The sequence below is a fragment of the Hippopotamus amphibius genome, chromosome 8 (genome assembly GCF_030028045.1).
Source record: "Hippopotamus amphibius kiboko isolate mHipAmp2 chromosome 8, mHipAmp2.hap2, whole genome shotgun sequence".
Lineage (NCBI taxonomy): Eukaryota > Metazoa > Chordata > Mammalia > Artiodactyla > Hippopotamidae > Hippopotamus > Hippopotamus amphibius.
The window spans coordinates 137038889-137051194 of NC_080193.1; the positions used below are offsets into that span (position 1 = coordinate 137038889).

The 12306-nt window shown below is 33.5% G+C and overlaps 1 protein-coding gene across 1 annotated transcript in view; it reads left to right on the forward strand.

The window, feature by feature from the left end:
- Positions 1-12306, forward strand: part of SLC4A10 (solute carrier family 4 member 10) — a 293828-nt gene that overhangs the window by 84830 nt on the left and 196692 nt on the right. The window contains exon 2 of the mRNA XM_057745435.1: positions 10742-10823. Within this exon, the coding sequence (XP_057601418.1) occupies positions 10742-10823 (82 nt within the window). The remainder of the gene's footprint in view (positions 1-10741; positions 10824-12306) is intronic.

Below are 12306 nucleotides of genomic sequence, written 5' to 3' on the forward strand. Positions count from 1 at the left end.
CAATATGCTCAAAGTTGACAAGCCCTATCCAAATACTCAGGGCTTCTAATTAGCTTTTTGGTTTCATACTTTTAACTATGAGCACAAAACCAAAGATCATAATACCTCTGAGGGAAACTTCTAACCTAAAGGATAGAGGCCAACTGTTTTTGAATTTGATATCAAAAACAAAGGTAACAAAGCAAAAATAAACAAGTGAAACGACATCATATTAAAGAGCTGCTTCATAACAAAGGAAACCATCAACAAAATGAAGAGGCAACCTACTGAATGGAGAAAAAGTTTACAAATCAAATATCTGATAAGGAGCTAATATCTAAAATATGTAAAGAAATCATACAACTCAATAGCAAAAAGACAATCTGATTAAAAAATGGGCAGAGCGCCTGAATAGACATTTTTTTCTAAAGAGAATATGTGTACAGCCAACAGGTACATAAAAAGATGCTCACTAATTATCAGGGAAATGCAAATGAAAACCACAATAAGATATCACCTCACACCTGTTAGAATGGTTGTTGTCAAAAAGCCAAGAAATGACAAGTGTTGGAGAGGACGTGGAGAAAGGGGAACCCCTATGCACTGTTGGCGGCAATGTAAATTGGGGCAGTCATTATGGAGACTCCTCAAAATAAAACTACCAAATGATTCAGCAGTTCCACTTCTGGGCATTTATCCAAAGAAAACAAAAACACCAGCTCAAAAAGATCTATCTATCTATCTACCTATTTACTATCTATCTATCTATCTATCTATCTATCTATCTATCTATCTATCTATCTATCATCTATCTATCTATCTATCATCTATCTCTCCTAATCTTCACTGCAGTGTTATTTACAATAGCCAAGGTATGGAAACAACCTAAGTGTTCATTAACAGATGAATCAATAAAGAAAATGTTTGTATATATTTTTACTCATTTTTCTTTTTTCCTCACTTCCCATTTCAAATCTAATTCCATCTTTTCCATGTTGAAGATTTTTAAATTTTATGTCTCTATATCCCTTGATTTTTGATATAATTAGAAAATATAAGAGCACAGATTTTTTTTTGGTTTGGTTTTGTTCTTTTTTAGATCTAAAGGGGAAAGTAAAGTGGCCCTTCTCCATTCCTTCTCCCATATTTTTGACATGTGTATAATTAGGAAAATTGCTCTGCTTAAAGTTACTGCTAAGTATAATAGAAGTTAATTTTTTAGTAAGTTGCATGACCACTCAGATTTCTACCACTTTACTAATGATATGATAAAACATATCGCTGATAAACAATTGCTGAGGTGAAAGAAGAAATTACAGAACTGGTTAGACTTGCTTACTTTACTTTTTAAATTATTTAAACACTACGCTTTTTGTAACTTAAGCATATACCTGAAGTGTCTCTTTTCACTGCTTGTTTTCTTATCACTGAAGTTCATCTTCTAATGTTTTATTACTCCTCAGAACCATTTTAGTTATCTAAAATATCTTGAAACTTCCTTGTTTATTTAATCCATAATGCTTTACATATATATATCAGTTTATTGTTCATACTCTCTGACTAGATTTGTTTGATTTACTTGTATTATAAAACTCCTTTCTATCTTAAGTTTGCAAATTACTGCATATTCAAGTCCAATTCACCTATAAAGCATTAAAATACAGACACTATGGGCTTATTTCTGTTTAAATAACTCTTATAATTGACTGCTGTGTATTGTGGGCCAACTCACAACTTTTCTAATTTATGCTGAGAAGGCTAAATTCTTGTGCAGTATTCTAATTTTGTAGATTCTTACAAAACTGAAAAGAACAAGCCTTTATTCATAATGGAAAAGATAGAAATTGATAATTTTACTTAAGAATGTATCCGTATACCTTTATCCCCTTCCTATAATTGATACTTATGTCTCCTACACGTCCATAGTATCTCAGTAAAAATATCAGGAATGGAAAAGCATATTAATGTATGAGAGTATTATAAATGTTATTATAATTCATTTTATAATTGAAGTGAAGTGCAGATAGGTACTTGAATAAAGGTGAAAATGACCCTTGAACTGAAGTAGAAAGCAACTGAATATAAAAAACTTCAAGTATTGTACAACTGGAAAGGATCTTAGATATTCTGAAGTAATGTTTAAATTCATCTTATTTTTATTTTATTTATATTTGTTTATGTTCCTCATTTTTTGGGTTCAGGATTCCTTCTTGCATCTCACACATTCTTTCTGGGATCATTTTATTTCTTCCTGAAATATATACTTAGAAGTTCCTTTAGAAAGGATTCCTTAGTGATAAATTCTCTCAGTTTCTGTTTGTCTGAAGTGCCTTTCTTGAATGATAGCTTAGCTGGGTACCTGCTTCTAGATTTTTTTTTCTTTTTGCTGTGCCTGGGCTTTCTTTAGTTGTGGTGAGTGGGGGCTACTCTTCGTTTTGGTGCGCGGGCTTCTTATTGCAGTGGCCTCTCTTGTTGCGGAGCTCGGGCTCTAGGCGCGTGGGCTTCGGTAGTTGCAGCACATGGGCTCAGTAGTTGTGGCTCATGGGTTTAGGTGCTCTGCGGCATGTGGGATCTTCCTGGAGCAGGGATCGAACCCATGTCCCCTGCATTGGCAGGTGGATTCTCAACCACTGTGCCACCTAGGAAGCCCTGCTTCTAGATTAACAATTATTTTTTCTTAGTATCCTGAAGATATTATTTTACTGTCTTCTGGCTTCTATTTTTGTTAGTTCGTCATTCCTTTGTAGGTAATCTTTTTTCTCCTTGATGCTTTAAAAACAGGTCATTCTGCTGTTTCACTTGATATGTGTACGTGTGAATTGTCTTAATCATCCTGTTTGCAATTCATTGTGATTCCTGAATCTGAGAATTCATGTTTTCTATCAATTCTGGAAAATTTTTCACTTACTATTTTCAAACAGTACTTCTCCCTTATTTTCTCTATTCTCATCTTCTAGAACTCCAATTAAGTATATGTTAGACTTTATCATGTTATCCTTCATTTAAAAATTATCTATTTCATATTTTTCATATCATTATTCTGTGATATATTCTGTATAATTATTTCAGATATTTTCCCCAGTTCCTTCATTCTTATTTCTCCAGCCCACACTTTGACCCATTCATAGAATTTTAAACTTTAAGAATATTATATATATATAATTATTATTTTTCTACTCTCTAGAAATTCTGCTTTTTTCACATCAGAATTTGTCATCCTGTCACAGGTTTTAGGAGAAGTTTACTTTCTAGGCATTTGGATTGTGAGGATAACCAAATCAGTAGTCCTGTTCTGGGTCCTGGTAATGTTTTTCACCCTTATTCAGATAAATAGGCTTTTTTCTTGATATGTATGTCCAGACTACCACTTTGTCCCCTTATCTGCCTGGGAAAGATGCATTGATCTTTTAAAAATCAACTCGAGTGTCTCTTTTAATGGAGGTTTTATTGACTTTCTTGGAGAAAAATAATAATCTTTATGAATGAGTTTCACCTGTATGAATTTCTTTCAGGATACCATTGTGTGTTGTACCTCATATGAAATCTATAAAATCCTTGAAGGAAGGAGCTGTCATTGATTTTTGTGGCTCTGATAGTAAAAATAATTATATAAATAACAATATTATAAATAACATTTATTGAGAACTTAATACATGCTTGGCAAACTCAAGAACTTTACGTGTATTAATAAGTCACTGGAGATGCAGAGAGATTACATAAAATGGCAAAGTCACACAGCTAGGAATTAATTGAAACAGGACTTAAATCCAGGAGGTATGTGGTCCCACATACAAACTCTTAGCATTTATCTAATACTGTCTTTATGTTGACCTCCTATAGGGAACGTCAGCAGCAGAAGGACAGGTTATACCACTAAGAATTTGGACTTGAGCTCCAAACAAGCTCATGGGGATGTGGCAGATGCTTAGGGAAGAACACAGCAGGACAAATAAAGAAGGCCTACAAGACAGATGGAGCCTTGTAGGGTATTTTACATGTAGGCAATATGAAGAGAATAAAGACAGCATGAAGCAGCAATAGGAAATTTAGCAGCAGTTAACATCATTCTTCTGGGTACAAAATTGGATTCATCTGCAGAAATGAGGCTGTAAGAGGACTCAATGACAGGGCAGGAGTCAAGTCCAGAATTCAATACAAACAAACAAATCTGGATGATCAGGTGGGCAAACAAAGCAGGAACTCAATTATGAAGGTATCATTGCCCAGTGAAATATTTAGGCTAATTTAAATTGTTCTTAACTTCTCAAACACTTTTTATCCTTCAACCATCAGATATTAGGCCCCCTCTGAGGCCTAACAGGAGAGATAGTATTCCTTGGATCACAGTGGCAGTAATAAGTACAGTACTGTATGTCGCAATGTAATTAATCCTGATCTAGAAATAGCTTAGCATTGGAAGATTTTCACCACTTAGCTTTTCAACATTTCAACATTTCAGTATTTCAACTTGACTCTGGACTACTTTATTTCAACAGACTAACATCCCTGACATAACTGTGTAGCCCCCAACAAGTCTTTAAGTTTGTATGGGTAGCGTTTTCCAAGTAAATGAGATGAGGAAAATATTAAAATTTTTACACGATGATTTAGTTTATGCCTTCGTATCCCTCTTCATATGACAGAGGGTTTTACTCTCCAATTCTTATTCTCAGTTCTATTTTTTGTTGTATGTGTAAAGATGAAATAACACATTTACTTTATATAAGCAAATGAAACCTAATTGCCACCTCCCCAATTAGACACTTTAGAAATGGACTCACTGCTTTTTTATTAAAAATCACCAGAAAGAAGAAAGAGTGATTTATTGGTCTACTTTAAATATGTTTCAAATGAGTTAATTAATACAGTGTATAAAATAGAGGGATTGAACTTATATTACCAGGAAATGGTTTAGTCTGTATTTTAAAGTAGATACAAGATTTTAAATTCCTAATTTCGAAATAATGTACTAGTGAAAATATACGGGTTCATTTATTTTATTAAAATATAATATGCTAAGTGAAACTCAAAGCTAAGCCTGACATATGCTTAGATTTCAGTTCAGCTAGTATTTATTGAACTCTTATGAAATGTTAATCTCTGAGCTGATGCTTTCACATCTATTGCCCTGTGTAATATAATGTAATACAATTAGAGGTTAAGCAGTTGACCTTTTTTACATTTGTATAATACTTTAGTTTAAATGAAAAAATGAAAAACAAATGGGATGCCTCCAGAGTAAATATGGATGCATATGATTAATATTAACATTGAATCCAAGTGTTAATGTTCAGTTTTCTTATTTTCATAATTTAAAATGAAAAGTAATGAGGAAATGGGCAAGAAAAGCAAGAAGTTAAAATTCTGCGTGTCTTTAATGAAACACTAGCAACACATTATTAAAGCAAAGTATGAAAATCATGTGGTATGTGAGATGTTACAAGTTATGAAAAAACGTTTTAACATTAGTGAAGTGAAAAAAATCAACCTTAATATTCTGTGAAGTATTTTAACATTAATGAGAATTGACAAGTTTGGAGCCCTTGGAAATAAACACTTAAGAAATGAGCTCTCAGGTCATGTTTATAAAATACATGTGTCTATATGTTTCTACGACTTCTTAAATCAATACCGGAAAATGTTTCATTAATGTTAACCAAGATATTAATCCATAGGTTGAGAGAGACCCTGTAAGCTGAATTAAAAGGTAATTTCTGTGTGGAGCCTCATGGGTAGAAGTATATACATATATTCCTTCAGTTATAGGGAACGTTCTTTGCAAGTGTTTAATACTTATATTTGATTAGTTACTCTTTTTCACTCCCTTTTACACATCCAGAAGTTTATACCCTATTTTTCATTTCTTTCAGAAATTAATCATTCTTGAGTTATTTATGCTATTGAGAGTTCTTTGATGATTGAGCCTCTTCCCCACCTTTTTTTCTTCTACTTTTATTTAACAGTTTTTTGGTCAATAATAACATTCTTTGAATTGTATTTTATTGTTACAGATTGTTTGTATAGAGACTATATTTTTCAAAATTCAGATGTAACTATTTATTCAGGTGGTGTGTATTTTTTATTGAAATATAGTTGATTTACAAAAAAAAGAAATATAGTTGATTTATAATATTATATTAATTTCAGGTATACAGAATAGTGATTCAATATTTGTATTGATTATACTCCTTTTAAACTTATTACAAATATTGGCTACATTTCCCTGTGCTGTGTCATATATCCTTGTTGCTTATCTATTTTATACATAGTAGTTTGTATCTTCTCAATTCCATAACCCTATCTTGCCACTCCTCCTTCTCTCTCCCCACTGGTAACCACTAGTTTGTTTTCTATATCTGTGAGTCTGTTTCTGTTTTGTTATATACATTCATTTGTTTTATTTTGTAGATTCCATATATAAGTGAAAACATAGTATTTGTCTTTGATTTATTTTACTAAGCATAACACTCTCTAGGTCCATGCATGTTGTTGCAAATGGCAGAATTTCATTCTTTTTATGGCTGAGTAATATTTCATTGTATATACATACCACATGTTCTTTATCAATTCATCTGCTGATGGGCACTTGGGTTGCTTCTGTATCTTGGCTATTGTAAATAGTGCTGCTAAAGCAATCTTGAGAAAAAAGAATAAAGCTGGAGGTATCATGCTCCCTGACTTCAGACTATACTACAAAGCTATAGAGATCAAAACAGCATGGTACTGACACAAAAACAAACACATACATCAATGGAACAGAATAGAGAACCCAGAAATAAACCCACATGCCTGTGGTCAATTAGTCTATCATAAAGGAGGCAAGAAACAATGGAGACAAAACAGACTCTTCAATAAGCGGTGCTGGGAAAATTGGACCACAGCATGTAAAAGAATGAGATTAAACATTTTCACACAGCATATACAAAAATAAACTCAAAATAGAGTGAAGACCAAAATGTAAGAGTTGAAATCATAAAACTCCTAGAAGAGAACATAGGTAGAAGTCTCTTTGACATGAATGGTAGCAATATTGTTTTGGAACTGTCTCCTAGGGCAAAAGAAATAAAAGCTAATATAAACAAATGGATCTAATTAAACATTCAACAGTATTTTTTGATAGATATTTCTTAGTCAAAGTTACATATGTAAGTTACCATTTTGATATATGTTTATTCTATGAAACTTGATGTCATGGTTTTTAGTCATTAAAATAAGTGTGATGTGTAAATCAAGGTCATAGCAAGGAAGAGATGGTCACTCAAAAAGGGTGATAAAAAGAATTTAATGAAGGAACTGTTTTTAAAAGTGTAGGCAGGATAAAGGGTAATCACCTAGGGTTAGTGAAATCCCAGAAACCTGCAACAGTCAGAAACTGTCACTACTCCTAGGCCTAAAGGAGCAAGGTGGGGGAGCAGTTCATACAAACTGGCAAGATCTATATAGCTGTAGAAGAGTCATGTGACAAGAGTTTTGTTCTTTGCTAGAGGTTCACAGCCATTGCCAAACTGTGGCCCAATAGGGCCATGTTTCTCTCCTCCCAACTCTATAGTCCTCTGTCATTATCTCTCATTGGCTGAACTCAATAGGAAGCTAAAAGGCAAGGGATCCTAGTGATGCAGTCTGTAAAGATACAGAGCATGGTGAATAAGAGTGGAAAGTAGATCTGTAAGGGTTAGTGGAGAATATATAGCACACCATACTATCCTAATATCTCATACCTAATACAAGTGCAGAAAAAGTAGTTACTTTTTAAAAATATGATAAGTAGTTCTAGGGAAGAAAGAATTCTGAATTGAAAATGAACTGCTTTTTCCTCTATTAATCCATTTTCAAATGAAATGAGAATTATCAAAATGACATGAAGAAGTTTGAAATTTTTTGCTCACAGAATGACTGTTACATTTTGGTTTGTAAAACTAGAAAAGTTTATTTCATTAACAACTGTGCTGAAGTGTTGTGGTAAATCAGAAAAGTGTGTTTTTCACATATTCATAGAGCTAATGATATTTACAAACAATTCCAGAAGAAATTTCTGAGTGAATTAGTTACTGTTACTCTGTTTCAGGGCCATAGTCTATACCAATGTTTTTCAAACTGCAGGTCATAAGCCATTTTTCAGTCCTGAAATAAATTTAATGGATAGTGACTAGGACTTCTCAATGAAATAGTATACCCTGGAACAGAAAATATCAGAGTGCATTATTTATACAAAGAGTAAATGCTGGTTTGTGAAACTTGTGTTTTGATTACATATATATGAATATGTGACTGTGTTGGGATATGTATTTCTCACTATGAGCCATGTTCCCCCCAAATTTAAAACATTCTCCTACCCTATTTAGTGGACTCAATCATCTTATAAATATTTACCCAACAGTCTAGCAAGGGTGAATTGTATTGAAAGGCAACGTGATATATTTACGTATTTTCTCCCTACACAGTGCTAAAATTTGGTCCTAGATGAGTAAATACATACGGAAATTAGGGTGCATTAGTATATTTGATGTTCACCAAATCTAAAGAGTGTAACAGTTCAAAATGAAGTAAAAATTTATCTTATTACTCTATTTGGGATTACTGCATAGACAGGCACCCAGTGCTGTATGTCTCTTTGCATTCCCATCATCACACCTCATGTTTACTTGCTCTTGATAATAAGAGGGAAGGAAACACTCTGTTAAAAACTTTTGAATAACATCGAAGTAATCTTTTGAACTATAGCCAAAGTAGAGGAATTTCAGTATATGAATTAGCATTAATCTGTATCTTGGGAATTTTCAGCTGAAATTATGGAACATCCAGAGAGTATTTAAAGAGGATGATATGAAGCTACAAAATGAGTCACTTACATTGGTTATATCCATATTCTAGTTTCTAGTTCTTTTAAAGAAAAATTAGGTCACTTCTGCTTGTGACCTGCATAGTAATTAAATAATCAGCTATTTCCTATTTAGATTCCATTTCTACTTCTGCTGCAAAATTTCATTTTATCTTAGCATTACCTATTCAATAGAATTATCTTTTGTATGTGGACAGTATATATGCTTTATATAAATAAGGGGAAAAACCATTTTGCATAAGTAGAAAATTATTTCAGGTCCTCGAAATCAAAATCAAACATTTATTGTATAGGGGAAAACATCTCCATATTTCCTGTATGAAGCTTTCCACTTTGCAACTGTTTTTAGAGACTGCCATTTTGAGTTATAGTGGAATAGTGTTCCTTCTGACCTTTGAACAAGGATGCATGACTGCTTTTGGCATTCTTCCTACAACACCCCAGAGGGCGCAGTTGTGTTCTAATGTGACATATATTTGAAAATGTCTTGCACAGAGGATAAATTTGATTTGTAAATGTATCAAGAACAGATTCAAAATAGGCTGAAACTTGCATTTATCTGGTTCAGGAAAATTATATGTCTCGACTTCAGTTTTTCTATTGCTATTATTACTTAAACCAACAGATTTTCTTAAACTTTGCCAAACAGAAGAGCAATGGGTTCTGAAGTCTATCTTCATTTAAAATTTTTCTCTCATTTCCTCTCATTTATAGTGTAAGTTTCTTTAACTTTGATTTCAAAAACTTTGCCCTGACTTGTGTCAGCTCAAGTTGTCAGAAAGACAACAGGACTACAGGCTATAAAACACGTCCTTCTGCTGCATATTTTGCTGCATTTGAAGCATATGAGAGCTGATCTTTTTAGGTTGAAATATGTCTATAATTCTACAGTTGAAAGTATGGATTTGCCAAATGTGAAGGACAAATCTTTATGAAGATTATGTTCAGGAATTAAAAAGCTTTCAAAAAAGAAACAAAAATGTTTTACTTTTCAAATAGTCATAAATTAGAATAGGCTTAGAAATAGATCTTAGAAGATTCATTTAACTTTAGTCTTTTTCATTTCTCCTTTTGTACTCAGTGTTTGCTTTTAAGGCAATTTTTACCTAAGTGTTCACAATCAGATAAAAGTTGTAAGTAATTTGTATTTCACTTCATTCAGTATTTTGTATTTTGTCCATTCCTGCAAGGTCGAAATGGATTATGCTCACACCTCCCCTATTATTTTGTTGAGTACCAAATCACTGCGTATACTATTTCAAATACGTGTGCAATGTTCAGAAGACAGAGCCTATTCCCAGCCCTTCTAAATAGGTAAAAAAATTTATAGAAACTGAGTGAAGGTTTAATGCACATGATTGTAATTTACAGTTTAGTTTGAATAAAATGCATTACACTGAAGCAAAGTCATTAGAGTTGTTGTTTACCTAATAATTGCTACTAATTGCTTTCAAGAGATTAGTTCCCCCCAACCCTATTTATAATGGCAATGAAATTATTTCTCCCTGGGGTAGCAGTAGTGGTGTTAATACTAATGATTTTCATATTTTCCTTGTATAGTTCAAGATGTCATCTTGTTAACAAGAATTCTTTATCAGAGATAAAAATGCATATTACTAAATTGACAGGATAACTGTTTGTTTTATATTTTTCATCTTACTAACAAATGATGCCAACTGTAATGTTTGACTGCCTTCGATTTTGTGGAAAATCAAATGACATTCCTTCTCCGAATGTGCGGTCAAATTAATCTTAGTTTCCCCTTTTGTAAACTAACACTTGATAATCATATAGAATAGTCATGTACAAGTAGGTTTATGTTACTGAAGTAAACCTCTAAATTATTAGATCACATTAAAGTTTATTTGCTGAAATTAAGAGAATATGTGTACTATCATTTAGTCTTCTTTCTCTATTCTACAGAGAAATGATGAGGAGGCAGTTGTGGATAGAGGTGGAACTCGTTCTATTCTCAAAACACACTTTGAGAAAGAAGATTTAGAAGGTAAGACTATTTGGGGGGAAGGGAATACCTATTGGTATTTCAAAGAGAAATGTGAAGTTTGCTGCAATGTGAAGAGTTGCAAAAGTTGATATCAGAATAATGGTGGTGGTGGTGGTAGGGATGTGACTGTTTTGGTGTAGTCTGGAGTGCCAGTAGGCAGTCCTACGAACAATGAAAAGCATTAATTCATTCAAAAGACATTTATTGAACCTGTTCTATATTCCTGTACTGTGTTGTGTGCCGGTCTTTTAATAATTCTTCCTTTAAGGAATTACAATTAATTGGGGCATAAAAAGGTAATTATGACAGTCCTGCATATTGGGTGTTAATGGGTGTTATGTGACGGGGAGGACAGGAGGGGCATCTAATTCAGCCTATGTTGTCAGAGTACTGGAAGGAACTTAAGGACAACTGGTATTCTAGTTTTACTGAGATATATATGAGAGAGGGCTGGAAGCATCATTTGTGTGTGGTCTCTTCAATGGAAAGAAGGTCAGATAATTCAACAGAGAGGTAGGATGGTCTAGCACCGGTGAAATGTAGAGGCTCTGAAACCAGATTGTACTGAGTTCAAATATCAGTTTTGTCCCTGAATTGCTATGGAAGCTTTAGCTAGTTTCTTATCTGTGCCTCAGTTTTATCTGTTGTTAAAATAAGGATAACAATGGAATATATTTCCTAAAGTTTTTATGAGAAATAAGGGAAAAATACTTCGAATAGTACCTGGCGTAAGAGTTACATAAGTATTGACAATTATTATTACACCACAATTTAACGTATACACACCATTAGTTCATTTAAAAATTTTTTTTTAAAATAAATTTTATTTATATATACATTTATTTTTGTTTATTTATTTATTGGCTGCGTTGAGTCTTTGTTGCTGTGCACAGGCTTTCTCTAGTTGCAGGGAGCGGGGGCTGCTCTTCGTTGCGGTGCATGGGCTTCTCATTGCTGTGGCTTCTCTTGTTGTGGAGCATGAACTTTAGGCATGCGGGCTTCAGTAGCTGTGGCACGTGGGCTCTATAGTTGTGGCTTGAGGCTCTAGAGTGCAGGCTCAGTAGTTGTGGCGCATGGGCTTAGTAGCTCCATGGTATGTGGGATCATTCCGGACCAGGGCATGAACTCGTGTCCCCTGCATTGGCAGGGGGATTCTCAACCACTGCGCCACCAGGGAAGCCCTGTTTTTATTTTTTAACAAGAAATTATTACCAGTGAGATACAAGGTATTTGGTATTTTTCATTGTTTTGTTGAAAAGTGAAACCCAAATCATCTTAAGTGAAACTAATCAGATAGCTCCTAATAATCTACTGCAGCTGAAAAGTGTGTATTCCCCTAAGAATTATAAGGTAACTGCTTAAATTACAGTTAACTTCATTATCCTTGGATCTTATCTGTAGCTACAACAATTAAGTAACAGAAGAGTTAATATACTATTTAGATACAACTTTCAACAACTATACCCACTCTGTGCTTGACATT